Source organism: Molothrus ater, chromosome 1, assembly GCF_012460135.2.
Source record: "Molothrus ater isolate BHLD 08-10-18 breed brown headed cowbird chromosome 1, BPBGC_Mater_1.1, whole genome shotgun sequence".
Lineage (NCBI taxonomy): Eukaryota > Metazoa > Chordata > Aves > Passeriformes > Icteridae > Molothrus > Molothrus ater.
Window position 1 is genome coordinate 128267316 of NC_050478.2, and position 21494 is coordinate 128288809.

General features: G+C 34.4%; 1 protein-coding gene across 37 annotated transcripts in view; it reads right to left on the minus strand.

The window, feature by feature from the left end:
• The window catches only part of RIMS2 (regulating synaptic membrane exocytosis 2), a 448046-nt gene that overhangs the window by 183557 nt on the left and 242995 nt on the right, over positions 1 to 21494 (minus strand). For 33 of the 37 annotated variants that reach the window (XM_054515962.1, XM_054515958.1, XM_054515961.1 and 30 more), the window contains 3 exons: positions 10096 to 10226; positions 7236 to 7407; positions 6534 to 6687 (listed from right to left, as the gene is read on the minus strand). In XM_054515962.1, coding sequence (XP_054371937.1) covers positions 6534 to 6687; positions 7236 to 7407; positions 10096 to 10226 — 457 coding nt within the window. Of the gene's footprint in view, positions 1 to 6533; positions 6688 to 7235; positions 7408 to 10095; positions 10227 to 17556; positions 17605 to 21494 lie in introns of all 37 variants that reach the window. The other 4 variants (XM_036406572.2, XM_036406573.2, XM_036406577.2 and 1 more) reach the window with 1 other exon arrangement.

A 21494-nucleotide genomic window follows, 5' to 3' on the forward strand; every position in this document is an offset into this window, starting at 1 on the left:
CACTTACAACCTTTAAGATGGGATTTATTGTGTAAGTTCTCTAATATTTGTATTCCTTAATACTTATCTCTTCTGGTTATGGACTTCATTAAAAATGATACTTTTTGGCTACAAAATTATGAAAAATGCAGTTTAGAGACTTTGTCTAGTTTACCCTGACAACATCAGGTGTTACCTGAACACTAAAGGTGGAAGCATGCCATGTGCCCACAAAATAAATCTATTAAAACAGTGTAGAAATTATTCATCTAGTTAAAAATTATGGACTTTCTGAATTTAACTGCTGGATAGATCTTCAAAAACATACAGATTCTTGAAGAGAACAAGAATATAAAATTAGTGAGATTATAATGGGATTGAGAACTAGGAAAGCAATTTTTGTTTCTATATGGTCATAACACAGAAATGAAGAAGTCAGAATAGTATTAAAACCATCTGAAAACTTCATTGCACAACAGAAGAGGAGTTTAATAACATGATTTCATCAAGTATCAGAGAAATAAAGTAATTCTCTTCAACTGCTTCAAAAAAGGTTTTTAAGTATTTTTGTAGTTTAATTACAATTTAGTAAATTAATATTCTAAATTAGTTTCTTTTATTAGAAAAATAAAAATATTTTGATATTTTAAGGCCTTTTTAGACATCCCTGTATCATGTTAAATACCTTTTAATTAAAGTATTTAAGAAACCATAGATGTACAATAAAATATAATAAATAAATAATAGATGTACAATAAATACAATACTGGTATATATATCCATATTCTGTGAACAAAATATCAATGCATGCAAACCAAGATAACATGCCCAAGGCCTATGCTTCATTTAAAGAAAGAGAAAAACTAAGGAAGAAGCATGAAAAAGAAAATTAATTGTCATTTTGGCTCTCTAGGGTAAAATGCATATAATAAATTAATCATGGCCTGTGCCACTGACCATAAAATGCTCCATATTATAATTTGGAAAAAAGTCTCTGACGCATGTGTCCATTAGGTACAATTCACTTACCTACTAGTGAACAGCATTATTGTCATTTCCTCAAGTCAGGTTCAGTGACATTCATTGAAAATTATGGTGCTGACTTCCCAAACTCACAACAAACTCACAGGAACTTGCTGAGACAGCAAGATCCTGATTCTGCAGTGAAATGAGCCTCTACAGGGCTCCAAGGAAGTGATTAATTTTCAGGGGAAGAAGGTTGGCCATCATTTCACAGGGGCTCATATTTCACAGATTAAAGTTTCAGATACATTTGTAATTAATTGTTGTTAAACTTTAATGATTTTGGTACTACGAAATGTATATCTTGATGTTCTACCATATAGACTTGATAGCTTTACCATTTAAATAATGGAAGAGAGGGATTAAATTAACAGTTATGACATTCCTCCTTGATCAGATGGTAGAGGACATTCAAAAACTAAAAACTGTCAGCACTCAGCAATGACGAGTCCCTCTCAAAATGTTTTTCAAAAATTAATAAGCAATGGGATTATTTATTTTTTAATTCAGTCTATCAGTTTGATTTTTTCTAGTCAGATTTAATGATTTTTATCATGTTAAGGTCTCAGCATTGCTGCAGAAAATACAGTTTGATGGAAAAATTACAAAGTAAAAAATTGAAAAGATGACAAAATTTTTCATGTTACTCAAAACACTTTGTTTACACATCATAGCTTTTCTTTATTCCCATCCAAAGAATGAGTAAAATTAGAAAAAAAAAGAGTTATATATATAGCTTTTTGCACACTACATGCAGATTTTTTTAGAACATAACTGCAGTCAGATTTTGTCCCGACAGTTTAAATTCTCATTACTGTAATTTGTCTCCTTCCAGATTTTTTTATGGACCTGGTGAATCATGGAACGCAGTGAATGGAGTCATTGATGAATTTCATTCTAAAAGTAACAAAATTCCTTTTACAAGAAAACTACTCCAAAGTCTGTTTATTTACATTTACTTTAATTTTAATTGATTTTTTCTGGTCTTCAGATCTTGGGAAAAAAAAAATTGACTTCTACATGTTGATTTTCAAACACTGTAATTTCTAAAATCTTTGAGATCTTGTTCTCAGCAGAGTTTATCTTCCGTAGATTTATAACTTTTCCCTTACTGAGGATGTTCAAAATATAAGTTTTTTATTTTTCAAACGATATTGTGAATTCTCATGGTATTCAAAAACTGTAAAGACCTGCTGCTGTACAGACCTATGCTGCAGCAAGAGACCTGAAAATGTCTGGGTTTATTGCTATAGTCACATTTCTTCTCATTTGCACACTTAGCTGTTGCCTACACTGCACATTGCACTCTCTGTAGGCTGCAGATCAATAATTCAGACAGTTTCATTTTAAAGCTGCAGAATCTGACTTAGAAAAGAAGTGTCAGTCACTTTTCAATCCTAAGTGTTTGGGAAAGTCTTAAAACACTTGGAGTAAAACAAAATTTGCTTCTGAAACAAATTCAGCATTTATATAAAACTAAAATACTGTTGTTCTTCAAAACATAAAATAACCCCATATTCTTTCTCAATTCACAATACCAGCTCACACTTCAAAAATGCTCACATTACATAGATAAAACTGTAAAAGATGGAATAAGAATGCATCATATGCAATTTGATTTCTATCTCTATATTCTGGGCTCATGGAGAGGAACTAATTTTAGATACACGATCCCATGGTATAAACCTTGTTTTATTTCTGTATAATTTCTCAACAAACAGAAATAATAACAACAACTTGCACATCCTAATAACCATGGACACAGCACACAAAGCACATTCAATTTGGTATGTATTCTCCAATAAGATTCTTAGCTAATGTGAGATGGAAAAACAGCTTACCAAAAATGGGAATTCCTAAATATTCTCTAAAATTATTTTTAATTTTCTGGTTACAATCTTTTTCAGAGGCAATATAAAAAGAACTTCAGTTTGGCTGTAATTCTAATTAATGTCTGGAATTCTGGGTGTATGGCTGATTTTATGGTAAATATTAGAGAAAATGAATTCTAAAAACTCACTTTTAAAGCTGAGCACAGTAAGTAAAATAGACCTACTCATTACCCCACATTTCTCATAAAAAAAGTTTTAAATAAACTCGTTGGATCAGGTTATGAAAATCTCTAATATAATTAGCTGAAAGAGCTAGTAAGTCATAATCTTATGTTCTATATTAGTTCCAGTTTCTAAGTAGATGTCTGTCAAAAAACACAAAGGGAAAAGTATAGGAATGATTCTTTATCACTAGGAAATTAATGGAATGTATGGATCAGAGGACTGGGAAAGAGAAGGTGGACAGCTGACTTAAGATCAGTCTGTACCACAACACACTGCCCACTCAAAGATATTGAGAGATAAATATATGTAGAAACTAAGCTACTGTCTCTGAAAGCTGGCTCCTAAAAAACCAGCATATGGGGCTCCGTGGGAAGCTTGCACTTTGCTACTGGCAATCTGTAAATACAACTTCACTCTTCAGGGCTGACAGTCTGCTCTTCTTCAGGAACACTGCAATCCAGGGATATTAAAAAGAGAATAGAAGTGCTAAGTGTAGGTGGTTCTTTTAAACTACCTTTAGAGAGTAACACTTAAGTATTGTCTTCAAGTAAATATGTTTATCCCTACTCAACAATCATAAAGATAAAAAAGCTTAGATGTGTAATGTGTATTTATACAAACAAAAAAGAACCTTTTAATTCAAAATATCTCTCCTGTCATTTCCCACACTAGCAATTTTTGAGGGTATACAATAAATTCCTTCATCACTAATTCTATACATAGAGAGAATGCAGAAAATAACAAAAGGTAGGAGGACTGAACTGCTGAGATTTTGCATCCCCAAAAAAATGAAATCAGCCTGCTTAATAACAGCCCAGTACATGTTCTAAGAAGTGATTTGAAAAGCATTGACAAACATGCTAGACATGCCTTGCTCTAGAGATTTTCTTCACGTTGTCATAATGTGCTGCTGGATAGCATGTTCTGTTTCATCATATATAAGAATGTTATTGAGAGATACAGAAACATCTTCAGACACAAGAAACTGATCTATTGACTTCATACTCTTTTGACACCTCAAAAAAAGGTAAAAATCCTAGACTTCTATGCATTATTAATATAGTATAAGCACTTTACTTAGTGAAGGCAAACAGTCTTAAGAGGTGCTGTCTGCCCTTCACCAGTCCCCGGTGATGACATTTAGATTGGGAAGAGCATTTTTGGAGCCCATCTGGTGCAAGGCCTGTCTCAGGCTTGGGCAACTTACACTGCATTGTTTACAGCCTTGTTCAGTTGGGTACTGGACCTCTCAGTAGGATATTGCATGACCTCTTTGGACACCAAGAAGTACTTTTATTTTCATTTCAGAGGTGTGACAGCAATAAAAGAAAAATTTTATTTTCCCACTGCTAAATGGATTCTCCTGCCATAGCTGAGCTCTGATCAGATGCTAAATTTCCAATTGTATACTTTTTCAGACCCCAGAAAGCAAGGATTTTAATTCCAGGATACCTGCTGTACTTCTAAACCTATCTGTTTAAACTGAAAATTATTTATGATACACAAGGATTCAAGACATTAATATATCCCTAGGCCACTAGAGAAAATCCTTCTTTATTGGGTTCCTATCTCTGTACAAAAGGAAATAGAATAATTTAGTGTAGAAACATCTGAATTCTCCAGCAATAATAGTGAACATCTGAAACTGCTTATTTGATTGAATTTTTTAAAACCAGAGGCTGAAAAACTAGCCCTCTGGGAACAGTCAGGCTAAACCACCTTCACTGAAAAGCAGGACTTCTATAACAAATCTTCATATTTCACCAAAACAGAAGATTTGCTAAGTCCTGTCCTCTATATTTACAGACAAGCATGTACAATTGTTCAGTTGAGCACATTATGAGTATTAGTACTTATTAGTTATTTTTTATTATTTATTAGTATATAGTAAGATTACTACGTAAAAAAAACCTGAATGTCTTTCAAATTTAGAGTCAATATCATCCAACAGAACTTCACTCAAATATCACTAAAATTTGTTAAAAAAATCATGAATTCATTCTTACTGTCAGTTATTTATCGCACAGACAGAAATTCTGATAGACAAATAGTGTTTGTTTGCAGGACTGGATATTTCCTGAAAACCAGAATTTCACTAACTTCACATACAAAGAGTCCAACTGGTCTGTAAAAATAGTTGTAGATGGAAACTTCTTAAAATGTATTTTAAAATGGCATAGACCGTATAAGAATTATTATTTAAAAACTTTAGTTAAATAACAGTCATATCATATAAGACTGAAGAGGATTGAATTTCAATAGAACTCCTTACCTTTTAACTATCACTTCTTTCATCTTTTGGGGGACAAGTATAATCTTAAAACATCAAGGCTATGCAGTGTAAGTCTCTGACAGTGTGTCTATCTCAGAATATTATGATATGGAGCATTTTAATCCTTCTCACCATCAAGTGTACAGAACCAAAACAGATCAACTGCTTGAAATACTTGTATACAATGGGTTATATAATAAAAACTCTACATAGCACATATGAAATATCCAAGGTTGTTTTCATGACTACACACATAAGTTTCTGCGAGTTTGTGTGAAACATGCACACACACTCACATTTCTTCTTGAGTCATTCTTCAATGACTCAAAGAAACTCCAAGTAAATCTTAAAAATTACATTTGGGCTGTTGTGTTATTATGGGTTTTTCTGTTTGTTTTGGGGTTTTGGTTTTGTTTTTGGGGGGTTTTGGGGTGGTGGTGGGTCTTTTGGGTTTTGGGAGTTTTATTAATTTGATTGGTTCATTTGGTTTGTTGGTTTTTTTAAAAATAACTGCCAACTGCTATTTATAAAGTTTATTCAGTGAGGAAGAGCTTTAAATCACTGGCAGTATTGAACAGTTAAACTGGAGAAACCATGAAGTATTGAAGTAGATTTTTCCCCTTTACTGTTTTATTCTTATGTATCTATTTTTATGACCACATTTTATATATGCTAGTTTCAAAATATCTACTGATTAACTACTATGGACCAAGTATAACAAACTCTACAAAGTAGAATTTTTAAAGAAATTCTATTGGTGAATCTAAGCACATAAAATAATACCAAAGCAAGACAACAGGCCATGATATTAATTTATCTACGTATGATGTTATATACAGGTTACTTTAAGAAATATGAGCTAAAGAGAGGTCCTGCAAATCTACTTTTGCTTAAACAATGAAATTATGAACATAATACAAAAGAAAGAGCTTCATGAAAAAAAGAGCACATTGCAAAAAACAAGATCATTTACTCCAGCTGAGAATCTGAACTGAGTTATAAGAAAAAAATGGTGAAATGCAGAGTGGTTTATACCATTTGTAGCATGTCACTCTTATCAGTAACCACAATGATCTAATTCGTAACAGCTACAAATTAACATAAAAATTCTGTCAGCTTTCCATTTGCAAGAATTTAATAGATTTTATTATGCATTCATTCAAATGAACTATACACAGAGTGAAAAACTAATAATAACCTACTTTGTAACCTCCGTGTGGGACTCTCGCCATGGAGCTGTCTGCGTGGCAAATATGGTGAGGGATGGGGAAGTGGCAATGAAGAGACATCATGTGTTTGAAGTTTGTACCAGTGGGGTTCATCATCTAGTAATGCTGTCTCTAACTCAATAAGAATCTGAAAAAGAAAAAATGGTTAAAAGTAGGAAAGCATTGCGCAACAGAATATTTTAAAATAGATATACCCATGAAATTTATTCTATTATTCTCTTACTGCTAAGGACTTTGTCTGAAGTTATATAAGAACCTTGTTTTAATATGCAAGAATCTTCTGTGCCTTTTAGAACACTAAATATACCCAAAAAAAATCGTTCACAAAACCCTTATTACCTTATGAGAGCCTTTACAGCTTTCAAATAAGTAAATGAGCAATGTTCCAAAGTTTTAGTAAAATATGACTATGGATAATATGGATTTGAATGAACAATTAGCAATTAAGAAACCACATTCATGCTGTTACTAAAACAGAAAAATGCAGAAAGTATCTCATATCAGGATTATGTAATTTGCATGAGATCATGGTTTGTTTACTACTAAGTGAAAGAAAAAGTAAAACAATAAAACCAACATTGCTTTGCACAGTTAGTAATTTTTTGAAAATAAGTATCTATACATGAGTATGAGAGAGCAACTGTATTTCTGTAGCAACTACCAATACTTGTATACCTCTCCTAAAAATTCACTTTCTTCCTCTCGAACTCGTGCTTGGTCCCAAAGAGTGATTTCTAACATTCGTTCTCTAAACTCTCTCCGATGAACTGGAGAATAAATAAATGTCTGATTCCACTTAGGTTCCAATGTTTTCTTTACTGTTTTTGTTCTTCTTTTATTTTTATCACTGAAAAAAACAGTTAAATATTAAATATGTTCAAAACACCATTAAACTGAATTAAGTATATAATGGAAAACAGGAAATCTTAAATCAGCAGTTCAGTTTGTAGGATTGGGGTACTATAATCTATATCACGTTATAATGGTCCGTGCTTATATTGAGGATAATTCATAAGCTCATATTAAAAACTCAGGTTAGGTGATCTCAAGTTTACATGCCAATTCCAATTTTAAGATGTTTCCCAAAACCCACAAATGTTTTAATATGATTTTGCATGTATTCTCTTTTATTTTGGAAATAGCATTTTATAAAATAAAATGTACTTCCATAAATGGGATTTCCACAAGGCACAGTCTGACAGTAGAACATCTCTACAGACAACATTGGGCATTGAGCTGCATTTCAAAAAATGAGCCAGCTGGTTCACTCAAGTGCCAGTCCTACAGCGGCTCCCTCCAGCTGCAGAGCAGGAAGGAGCAGCTGGCCCACATGAAGGATGGTCAGGGAGCTGGGGGCAGTACAGGGTTTTCCTTGCTAAGGGCTCCTTATCCACCTGGGAAACCAGAAGCCCCAAAAAAAGTTACACGTTCTTTTCCAGCAATACTGGAACAAACAGCCTTCTCAAAACAGCTTCCCAAATCCTTTGGTCACTCCAGTGAATCACCAGGCTGAAGGTGGACCTCCACTGTGAGGTGAGGTCTCCAGGCAAGGCTACCCGGGCAGCCTTGGTTCTGGCTCCAGGGTGTTGTTGAAAGTAATGTTTTTGCAGAATATTTCTGCTAGAAAGAATTAATATTTTCTGATAGAAACAATTTTTGCTGGAAAACACCCACACTGCTCCTACTGAGAATACTGACAAGAGTCCTCATAACAATGCTTATTCTAAACCTGCTGATTGCTGCATAATGCAGCTGCCAGACTAATTTATAAGGATTTTTTAATAGGCAATGCAGATGCAGTCCATTCATTAATACTTGCAATTTTAATAAAGTCATTGTATTTCTGAACTGTTGCTTGGAAGTTGGATCAAAAAATTACCAAAGTAATAACACTTTTAGACACACTGTTAAAAAAAAACATAAATTATTTCTAACATACTAAAGGTTTGTTTACCCTTGTGAACTAAGTTATATTGTACAATATTTTGCAATTAAATTTCTTAATTCAAAGAGAATTCGGCATCTTCATCTAATTAAATGCTTGACTTACTTAAGTGTATTTTACCTCCAGCATGTTTCTTTCTACTACACAAGAAATATACTGTTGCTTACTTAGCTTTTAAATCTAATGAAACAAAAATGAATTTCCACATCAGAAAAAAACCACAATTCTATAAGACAAATTGCTGATCATAAACACATAAAGGAACTAAAGGAAAGTTCTGAATAATTCTCATAAATGGGAAAAATATACATTAATAAAATTTAATGTCAATATATTTTAGTTATCACAATTTACATTGTAAAACATTGTGAACACACTTTTGTTAGCCTATTAATAACTCATTATTATTGAAAAAGCAGGTAAGATAATTGAAGCAGACCTGATTCTCAGTTCAGCACAGCTTCAGCAGCTACAAACACACTACAGCAGTTTGAATAAACTAGGGATCTACACCAACTGTTCAAATACTGGTGAGCCTGAGAAAATCTATCCAAAACCTTTTAATCATCAATGACACAGCAAATTAGGAAGTCACAGAAAATTTGCTTGTCAACATATGGTATACAATAAAAGTGGAAAAGCAACTTGGAAAAGTCTTCCAAAATACTAAATAGCTTTAATTCCTGCTGAAGTCAAATGGTAATGGAGATAGCTAGCACCTTCCCAGTTTAGCTATTTGGAAAAGCAAAGGAAGTAAAAATACAAGTTACATTCTGTTCTACAGATTCACTAATCCAATGATCTATTATTTTCAGTGACAGTAAAACTTTGAATTATTTGGTTAGTATATTATAAAATAAAGGTAAACATGTTCCCCTACTGACACAATCTGAGGAAACATCAATTAAAAAAATAAACTGGAAAATGCACTATCTCTTCTGCTGGTCTTCCCAACACCCAAATTGAACCACAGAAAATCATGGACTAAGAAGTGAAAGAGCTTTTCAGGAATAGGGGTCCCACCACAGTTTAACTTTTCCTAAGTGCATATATGATACCATCCAGATTAACATGAGTCCTGTGCTCTAGGGAAAGTTTTCAAAGTGCAAATGTGAACTCTCAGCTGAGTCCCCTTCAGCCTTACCTCAATTATATTGTGAACAAGTATCTGTGGGTTTCAGATGCCAAACCTGTTACTGCCTTAGTGTATAAAGATGGGCCAAACCAAACTGCTGGACTCATCAGTCCAGAAATTTACGAACCCAACCGTGTAGCATCTTCTTTGCTCTAGAGAAGAATAACTGGCATAGGAAATATAGGCACTATAGTACACTAATAACATTCTTTGCAAATAACAGATCCCCATGTTTACCTTTCCTTTCCTTTTCTATTCAGTACTTTATAACATAACCAGGGAAAGCAAGTTTGTGCTTAGTGTTCAAAGACACCTTGCTGTTACATACCACGTTCAACACAAGAGCTCAACAGTGAAAGCCTTTTTCCATGTAAGCATGGCTGATAAACTCAGCTGTGCATGTCACCTGAGTATCAGACTAATTCAAATATTCCTTGTCTTTGTGTTCACCCTACCTTCTGTCTGGAAGAAAGTAAATTTTAACATAAGGATTCCTTGGCCTCCCATCTTCCCTTGAAGGAAGATCCTTTGCTCCCAGTATGGTCACTATTAACTGATGACCAACCTTGTCATACCACAGTTTTATCTGTAGGAAGAAAAGATTAATTAGTGAACTCATTTCTACAATGAAGTTGTATATTAATCCTTAAAAATAATTTTACTCATGAGCTTCTATTTATATTGGTTACTTAAACAGAAAATATTATATTCTACTTTTCATTTATAACAAAACAAAAATAAGTTAATATTGTAATAGCTTCAGTATATACCAGGAGTTACTCTTTTTTTAAAACCCTGTACTATAAGTACCTTACTTCACACTAATTGTTTTTCACATGGTGCTCTGGTTAGGATTATTCTCCTTTGTATTGTATTACTTGCATTATTAATGTATAGTATTCATATATATACATCTCTAAGGAGTTTATGCACAATGAATTAATAATTTTTCATCTGCTGTTGTGCTAAAGAGACTATGGGATAAACCCGTAAATATTTCATATCACTTAATGTTTTTCAACATATATACACTTATTCTGAAATCATATAAGTCCTCCATAAATACTGAGAGGAAGGCTCAGTAATCCAACCCTCTTCATAGTCCAACTCAGTAACAAGATAAAAATCACTATTATTCATTTGTAGAAATTGTTATTAACCAGTCTAAGGTTTAATTTGCTATCCTTTTTTACTACAGTCATTACAAGCTGCTATTCAGCTATTTCAGTTTGAATTCTACGACTGCAAGTACATTAGCCAAGAAAGGGATATAACTACTCCAGGGCAGTCACTGCAGAAGGGGGAAATGGTGCAGTTAGGGCAAAGCAAAGCCTTCCAAATAGGCAGGGGGCCACTGCATGCTGGTAGCACTGCAGTGTCACTAGCTGCAGCTTACTGAGGAGCCTCTCTTCATGAGGACTTTGCCCGAGACAGGACAAACCAGGACATTTAAAGAAAACAGTGACCCTGCCTGAACTTAAGGGAATCAGAGAGGATAATGCCCAGCTGCACACCTACCCAGGCAATACACCTTTAGGCATGAATATACCCTAGCTAAGGTAGACATAAAGAGGGGAAGGTGCATTTTCTGTGGAAACAATCTCAATTTCAGCGACAGGGTTTTCTTCTGCTATCATAGCTCCTCATCTTCAACATTTCAGACTCCTAAAGAAAGGTCTTGATGTAATTCTCAAGACTTTTAACCCATAAAGACGAGGCTAATTTAGCTCTCTGCCATTCCTAATACCTCACTAAGTGAGATTACACTAAGACACACCAACTCAGTTATTGGTGGCAGTGTACTTCTTCCTTCACTGCTTCAGATCTTGCAATTCCTGTAGCCACTAACCATTTGAATGGATAATAAAAATGGGATATTTGTCCTCCATTACCCTGTCATTAGCCCTGCTACAGACTTTAAAGGCTTCTGGTACTAATAATTAAAGGGCCCTGTGGCAAATCATCTCAGTGTGAATTTTAGATATTGTTCCTACATTCTTACAAGCCAGGGGCTTTGAAAGTATTTTTTCTACACCGAGAATTATCTGGACTTCTAGCTATCCAGCTACAGATCAAAAGCAGAAAGCTTTGTACCAACAGTACACCTTTAATGACCTCTGAAGTGCAAGTCAACTTAAATGTTCTTTGACACTAAATGTATCAACCCGCAGGTTTCCTTGGGAGTCCTGAAGCAAAAGACAGACTTGGCTAGTCCGACATCTCAAGGGGAACAGCACTGAAGACAATCTTCTTCATTTGCTTTTTGTGGAAAATTATGCTTGCTTAAGGAGAATGAAATATATTTGTGATACAGATACTATCACAGACTGTGACTGATGAATGTGAAATCATCTAGATATAGGCACCAAGAATACAACAAGAATTATGTGTTCATATGCAAGCTAAATATATTTGTTTCGGACTGATTTTTTACAGGAAAACTTCAGTCAAAATATTTAGAGAATTACTTAAGCAGAAACTGAAATAATCTGACACCACTTCATTGAGATGCTTTAACAACAGCAGTTTGGATCAAGAGCTCAACATTTGCATTGACATGTACCTTCTACTTTTCCCTTGATGTTCTGAAATAAAAAATTGGAAAAACTTGAACTTAATGGGCATATTTTCCCTGTAATGCTCTTTAATTTGGCTTGTTACAGGAAAAGCCAGGAGTCAGAATTAAGACCAGAAAGCTCTCTCCCCTGTATTCACACTGCTAGCACTCCAATACACAGCACAGGTACTTGTAACCCAAGAAGTCGTTTGACTAGGATGCAAGAAGAAGGGAAGAAACTGTGAGAGAATGGTCAAAGAAGCCCATTGAGGGGAGAATGGGATTGCATTCTTATGGGATTAGAAGAAGGAAGAAGGGACAAATAAAAAGCTGCTTTATAATTACAGTGAAAGTAAAATAGACAGGATACTTCTTGGTGAAACACGGGAAGAATGGAACCACTAACGTCAGGGACCAGAGATTAAAAGACGGGCAAGAATAGAATGAATGAGAGAAATGCTATGAGGTGAATAAATAACTAGCCATGCTAACTGGCACAAAATATGTTGAAAGAGAGACTGGGATGAACAAGAATCTAGCAAGATTTTTTACAAACACACACACTTGTATAATTTTAGAACATCTAAGAAACTTCAACAAAGCAATCCTGTTATAAATGAAGGAAATGGAAAGCTAAACTAACGACACATAAAATATGCTATATAAAAAATCATGCTAGCTGATGCTAATGTTGGGACTAACACCTGAACAAAACCTTCTTGAATGGGATTTTGTCTGTCTAGGTTACTTATGATGTAGGCATCTAAGATTCACTTGGAAGTGGTGCAACCTGAATACTTTCCTGCTTTGCACTGAAGTCCTGGAGACCAATTAGCCATACACATGCTCATATACTTTCCTTCCCTGGGCTCCTTCAGCAGCCAGACATGCACCTAATGCTTTATTAAGTTTGTGCTGTGACCTACATTCAGGCAAACAGACATCTAAATTCAGTGCATCCTGATACTGAGATGCATTGAGATGGTCTGTTATTCACCGAGGGGTGCATCTGCTGCAGACAGGCTGCCAGGTAGGAATAACTGCCACAGAGTGCAGGAAACAGGAACTCTTCTGCACTCAGAGGATTGAAGGAAACAGAGATGTGGGTCTGACCCCAGTTTCATTCTTTCTGGTTTTTAACCAGTAGTGTTCTAATACAAGAGGAATACAGGCCTGGAACCTGTTATGCTAAACTGAAGCATGCTTTGGTAACACCACACACTCCTATTCCCAACCAAAGTGCGTCTCAGCTTCAGATGAGACTTTGTACTCCAGAGAAGAATAGGATGTGGCATAGCTTGATAATAAAGGCACTATTTTGATACACAGGTTCAACCTCTTCAGTCTAAACAGTACTTAAACAGCAGTATATGTCCTGTTTCTGGAATAAGCTTCCTACACAAACAGTATATAAAAGCTGACTGCTGCTGTTGCATTCTGATAAGTGAGGATGCAGGTATCTAGAACATCTAGTTAGCATTCCTAGTTCAGAGAATCACAGAATAATGGGTTAGATTGGTCCTCTGTAGCCTCAGTAGAAGGTGCCTCCCCTGGAGAATCAACTCACCCTCTGGAGCAGCCTTAGTTTCAAATAGATTTAAAGGGCTTAGGTGTCTTTTATTTGGGTTAATCACCCACTGCAGGTATTGAGGTACTTAGATCTTTCCTTCAACTGTACAGGTGAAAGCTCTTCCTCAAGGCACCTCAAATCTATTTGAAGTTAGTGTAAATTATATAAATTAAGGATATAAATTCAGTTTACTAGATTTCATTTTTTTCTATTAGATCTCATCTTCACTAAAAATTTTAGAGGACTGACTGAGGTCAGAGTTTAGAAAAAAATAATCATGTATAAGGACCCCCTACTCTTACTCCCCCTGATAAGGGAATCAGTTAAGAAATTCTGGAAAATATTATTCTTGCATTTCCTATATTCCTATCTCATGAACGTGTGACTGCTTCCTCAATTATGCAATTCTAATGTAGTTTTATACACAGGACATACAGGCAAAACATATCTTCAGCCATAATTTAGATTTAGAAACAGAGAATATTTGAAGTTTTAAATCCTATGTTACAGTTATGTCTTTGTTATATAAGGGTTACTTCATGAATCTCATGAAAAGAGATAAAACTTATGCCACTGGGAGAGACCATCTGCCCTACAGCTGATTTTTACCACCACAACCTACTCAAACATCTCTGGCTTTTAGAGACAGCTGGCCAGGCTTTTTTTTTTTCTTCTGTTACTCATTATAATATTTCATGTAACCTACACAGATGTTTATTATGTTTATTATTATTTTAAAATTATATACTAATTTTCTTTCTCACATTATTCTGAAACCAAAGTGGGATCTGTTGTTTGAAAAAAAAAATCTCAGCTTATTTTTAAAAATACTTGCAGTAATCTTTTTATTGGACTTAAGCTTATGTAGATGCTGAAATTGCCCTGAGGTGGTGATGTCTGTGGCATAGCTGAGGCCAGTTTTGAATGTTGTTAAACACACCTCTAAAAAATCCTGAGCACTGAGGGTTGCTAAATCAAGCTACTATTGCTTTCTGCTTCAGCTGCTGTCTAATATGCTTGAACAATTACAAGAAAAGACTGTCAAATGGAAAAGCGTGTAGGATATAAAGACCAGGAAATTACAGAAGTATTTATGCTGCCCTAATCTAGGTTTCTTTCTTAAATCTCTTTTTTAGTGGTTTCCCCTTTTATATATTTTTATACATGATCAAATATATTGATGTTCTGTATTAAAGCCAAAAGGATGGCTGAAATTTTTGAAGTTAGAAAAATCCAGAGGCAACTCAAGCTCAAAAGAATGCTTTGCCAAGTAAACAAGAGATACTGCATAGAAAACACAATTTTAAGAACAGATTTTTCCCTACAGAGATTCATAAAGCATCACTCTGCAAGTTTAAAAATTACTGGTAAGCCAAACTGAATCTAAAAGTTTAGGAAATAAAGATGCACTTTTACAAGTACTGTAAAATTAATAAAAGCTCAGTGGGCATTTGATAGGAAATAAACTGAATGTCTTTCTTCCCAATGAAATAATGATGATTCTATGAAATCACCCAGTGAGGTAGAAGATGAATGGAATGTCATGGAGGGAAGTGTGGAAGAGGAGCTTTTGCCAGAAAGGATCAGTTTCAGACTAACAAGTAAAGAAGATGCAAGCAAGAATAAAGATACACATTTCCTGTTTAGAGTGATGAAACAAATAAGTATTAACAGAATGTTTGGAGATTCTCATTCTCATAAGGAGTTCTACAGACACAGCTATACCTCAGCCCACAATGAAATGTATACTTCCTGACAACCGTAAACAGCAGCTCAGAGCTCTGATTTAGTGAATTTGTCATGCCAAAAAAGTAATCAGAATTCTGCACTGCTGCTGGACTGCTCCTAATACCCTTGTTTGAAGACCACTGGAGAATTCCTGTTCTTTCAGCAGCTTGCCTGGTAACTATATCTAACATTAATCCTTTTATACTATCTACTATCACCACAAAAAGTGGGAGAGAAATGACTTTTTGTTTCAGAGTAGGTGCAATGATTTTGCCAAGGTCATAATTTTGAGGTTTTCAGGAACTCTTGTCAAAACCCTTATATTTAGCATGGATTGTTACTAGGCTCTGCAAAAAAAACTGTTAGACAGGTCCACAAGGACTCCACAGGCACTGATTGTTTAGACAAAACTGGGTCTAAGGACAATTCTTACCTACAATATAAAAAATAATGCATCCAAAGGGTGAGCAAGTAAGCCTTAAACATTTTCATCTCTTGTTAGATACTTTCTAGCAAACAACGCTTCTTTTCTTTTCTCAACTACCATAATCATTTGAGTAAAGTATTTTTTTGTTTCATGAGAGGATATTAGTCTAAGTGGAACAAACAACTTTTATGTCTATGTCTTTATTTTGTATAATGGAATTAAAATATGGAACTACTACATGTCATTTCTACATTACAGTATTTCATGAAACATGCAGATTTCAGGCAGAGATTTCCTTTTTAAATTGAACAATCAACTGTCATATAAATTATAATTTATTTAGCACATATATAAAAAGAAAATAAATATTAAAAAAACTACTTATATAATATTTACCTCTATGAACTACTTAACAACTCATAATTGTACCTCTCTGATTTCATTATCATGAGCAGAATACAACTTTCTCAATCATGCTAAAGGATGTTTTAAATTTTTCATACAAAGCCAGTTTATGTCAATAGCACATAATAAATTAGCTTTAAATCATACAATCAAGGCATTATTTTATAATCTCTTTTTTCTTTAGAAGTTCTTAATTTTTGAATTTATATTTAGGCAGTTGTAAGGAATACTCTTGAGAATACTGCGTTGTGAAAAAAAGTGTACTTTATCAAATATGAGTCATATCTGATGTCTTAATTACAGTCTTATTTAGAATTCCTTTATAAAAAAAATGATCTCTTTTCCATTTCATAATGAAATTCAGTCATCTCTTTCTGATCACTTAGATCATCCTTTACATTTTGGTCAATTAATCAAAGAAAAACATTTATAAAGCTGCCACACAAAAGATTAACATCTCCATAAAGATATTTTGTAAGAAAATCAGATAATATTCTGGTTAAAAAAAAAAAAAGAAAAACATGCAGCAAAGCAAGATAAGCATAATAAAATATTAGTAAAACCTATTTTTGCATAAATCTATAGTACCTTAGAAGCTTCCTAATGAAAAAAAGGCAAACAACTTGTACCTAAACAGAATATCAAAGCTCAATAAATTCAGTAAGACAATGGGAGAATTCATTTTTTATTCAAGTAAAATTTTGGCTATATTGATGTACTTAAAAATACAAGAACCAAGTTCCATAAACAAGAAATTTGTTTATTTTAACAAGGTACAAATTTTTTGCCCATCTTCTACTCAAGGCGCTACTATTATGTGGAAAATGCAAAAAAAATATGTGTTAAGTAACGATAATGAATGATTTAAAGAGACATTCATCTTTACATAATAAACTCAAGCACAAAATTATTTATTGCCTTAACAATGCACAAATTTTGTGTGTGGGATGCATAGTCATCATCACTATTGAAACCTGTTTCAGCTTAATATTGGGCAACTAGATAAAACTACATGTCTCTTTAAATTTAAATTTAATGTTTTAACCCCCATGCAGAATTTTACAAGCTGCTCACAAGATGACATGAAAGTTGTTAATATGGTTTAAAGCAACACACTCAAAATATGGGAAAACGGACTATAATGTAACGTTTTCCTACTATGCATTTTCCATAACAAACAAAAGAAAAACCCACAACTTTAGTTTCTGTCAGGCAGACGAAGTCTTTACCTGAACCCTAGGAACAAAAGGCGTTGTTCTTCTACTAAGGCTTTGGCTCTGGTAAGCAAAATTAAAGAAAAAGCAATAAAACAAAACCAAAAACGACAACACGCTGGAAACTAAAAGACCAAAAGTAAAAACAAAGACACATAACTATTACTTTAAACACAGCTTTACACCAACAACATATTTATCTAACAAAAAGTATTTTAATGCAATGCATAAATTAAATCTGCAAATCTGTTACCAAATCATATCAAAACTCTTTGGTGGAAATTCTTGCCATAGGGAAGTCAGCAGGAATTTTGCCACTGATTCCCCACGAGCAAGGATTTCTCTTTGCAAGTCTATAGACAACATTTACAATAGATTTAGAAATAACATGTAACAGAAACAACAGGTAGGCAAAGTGTGATTTAAAAGTGGGGTAGGAAACGTAAGGTCGATCATCTCTTTCAGGGAGATTGTACATGCATATTCAGAGAGAAACAAGTACAATTCACATACTGACAGCTTTGGTTACTTAGGAAAGTGAGTAAAAGAAAAGGTTTTCTCTTTTTTGCAATTTTAAGAGTCATGTCTTTGATAAGTCCTCCTAAATACTTAGAAAACAATTAAAAGAAAGTTTGTGCTCTCTGATATTAACTTTACATGTGGGAAGGTACAATCTATGTTTTTCAACTCTCTAGCAATCACAACAGAAATGACATATGGTATACACACAAAATCCTTGCATGAAATGGGATCTAGAAAATTTAACAAACTGCATATATAGATGCATTTATAACATATTTTTGTGCTGTAACACTTCAGACCACATACAACCTTGTGGCCTCCAGTGGGTTCATCAAGACTACATCGAGAACAGGCAACACAAGTTCCTGGACTACCTGCAAATTCCAAGCAACCACTCCCCACCTTCAGTTTAGGCCAGCAGCTAATGGAGTGGCACAGAATTGGTACAGAGTATGGGACATGGACAGGAAAAGGAGCATCTGTTGATACCTCAGAGGGCTGGTGAGTGGGAGAACAGGAGCATGAGTAGGTCACAATAATCACAGCCATCTGACAGGTTGGAATCTCCTTTACCTATGCTCAGTTTTCCTGATATTATTGTTCTAATTCAAAATGATAGAAAGAAGCTACTACTCAATATTCACTTCCATTAGAAATGTACTCAAAGCATGGAAATAGGCACTGTGCTGATGCTTCTGCCACCCTCCTTGCTTATTTGGCATGCACAGATGATCAAGAAATCTGTTCTATAAAATGTGTGAAATAATCTGTTCTTATATCAAAGAAAGAGGATACATAAGAAAATTTGGCAGTCTAGATCACGGGTTTTGTCTGATGTGCTCCCTGCATTCTGCAAGGTGCAGCAGCAGCACTCTCCTGCCATTCTGCACAAGCAGGACTGCAGAGCCCAGTGTTAAGGGTGCCAGAATGTGACCTAGTCACAATAAAAGTAGACCTTCAGCTTGCTTCAGCTCCATTTTACAAGGAAAAAATAAATTATCACAGGATATTGCAATCCCAAGAGGGACAGAATCTCTCCCACCATGCACCAAGGGTTCTCACCTGTCATATTCTGCCTTGGAAATGGAGGAAAATCAACACATTCTGTGCACTACCTAGAACTTTCCAGGTTTTGGTGTTAGAGCAACAGCAATTTAATTTTATAGAGGTACAAAGGGAAGGAAGAAAAGGAAAAAGAACACATGACAGGGGAGGGGTAGCATGTGTTGTACTTGATCTCATCCCCTCAATGTGCTGACATATAGGCCCTTCATAATATACCATAAAGGCTTTCAATTATGTTGCATATATTACAACTATAATTACTATAACTTTATTTTTATTGCTTTATAAACTGAATATGTATGGAAAATCTATTGAAGTGGTTCTATGGTTCAAGTGTACAGGGATATAGATTAATTTTATAAATGACACCCCTTTTCTGCTAGAACTTCCACCAGTACAAAAATTTAATACTGTGATTTTATACTGGTATCCATTTACATGGTCTTATAGTTATGTTGTTATTCCCCAAACCTAACTATTGGAAAAGAATTTCAAGTTATACTTTTCATACAGTATCAAAAATGTAGATAAAATTCAGTAGTTAAGCTAAGAGCACCAACATACAAAGAATACTTTTGACTTTTTCAAAATTACATTAAAGGAAAAACAACTCAGTGGAAAAAAAAACAGAAACAGGAATGAGAAAAGCAAATAATAGAAAAACTATAATTGCAATAACAAACAGATACTCCCCTGAAAAACAACATGAATAAAAAGTGCTATAAATAAAACACAGATAATATGGATAAATTATATTAGCAAGTTATAACACACAATAGTTTACTGTAGTTGCACATAATTTGTTCAATTAAATATGTACTTGGGCAGAATAATTATTAATGTAAAGAGGATTTCCTGCCTATGTGCAATGGTTTACTTTGTGGTCAATCCTATTAGTCAGCTCTAGACTGACACTGTGACCTCCACAAAGAAAACATTTACACAGACCAGTGCCAATACAGAGGAAAACATGGAACACTGAACAGACAGAGAAGACATCCCTGAATGCTACAGTGGCATTGCTGCAGCTAAACCAGCCAAAACCATACTGAACATAAAGAAATAGATTCCAAATTCCAACTATATATAAAAATGCTTTAAGGATCTAGAGTACTATTTGAATAAGCCTATATTCAAGTATTCATTTAAATACTTCAGACTTTCATCCAAACTGTTGTTATCTCCATTTCTGCCTACAACTCTTGTATTTCACTGGCTATGCCAGTAACCACAGCTGCACTAACAGAAACCCCTCAGGATACATGCTACTGTTCAAAGGCACAGAAAATACAGAAAACACTTCCAAAATCTTGCCTTTCATCTGTTCCCTGAGATCCATCACACCTGCTTGAATTCAGCCACCATCACCCAGAATATCACTGACCCACCACTTCCACAAAAAACAGCATCCTCATTTACTAATTTACAGCTCATTTGTTGCCAGGGTTCTGTAGTTATTCTCCTGTCTAGGCAATCCCCACAAAGAGCAGATTCACAATTACATTCAGAATTTAGCATTTCCTTTCATTTCTACCTTACTCAGCTATTTTGAATGAATATATGATCCATCAACTGTTCTGTTAGAAAAGAGATGGTTAAGACATGGAAAACCAAAATACTGAAGCACATCCATTTTGAAGCATTCAAAATAAAATATATTTTGTAACTTTAAAATTCAGTTTTACCTTACTACTTCACTTTTGTTAAAGGTCCAAAATTAGAAAATCTCATCGTTTATTCTAATTTTTCAAAACATCTCTAACTTTACAAACAGGATTTTTTCACTATCTCTTCTAAAGTTTCAAAACTTCCAAAAATTGTAGAATGATAAACCCAAATATTAAAAGTGAAGGAAAAATTATTCATCATACTACTTTCAAGAACATAAACACCCAAATCTGATGTCACAACATTTTTGATTTTTCAAAACTATCTTAAAGGATCAGACCAAAAAGAAACTACATTGATTGTTTTGAAAACACTCTTCCTGTAGAATACTTCAATTTTCCTAAAGTCCTCTATTTCTAAAAATGCATATTAGCCTATACATTGCAATTTACCCACTTAGACCTCATGTTGCCACCAATGCAGAGCATCTTCAGACACTATGACAGCCATCTTTGCTAGCAAAGCAAAAATTTAGTACTTCCCTCATAAGGTCCTGACCCAACAGCAGCAGGAGCTGGTTTGTGCCCTTAACATGATTAACATGAAATACAGCTATTTCCATTGTTTCATTAGCTGGGCAGACAAGGCCAGCTTCCAAACTTTCAAACTGCCGACTAATTTTAGATGTCTAAATTGCAACTTTAGAGAGTTACAGAGGATTTCTGACTTCAGTTTCATCCAGCTGGAGCTTTGTGTTC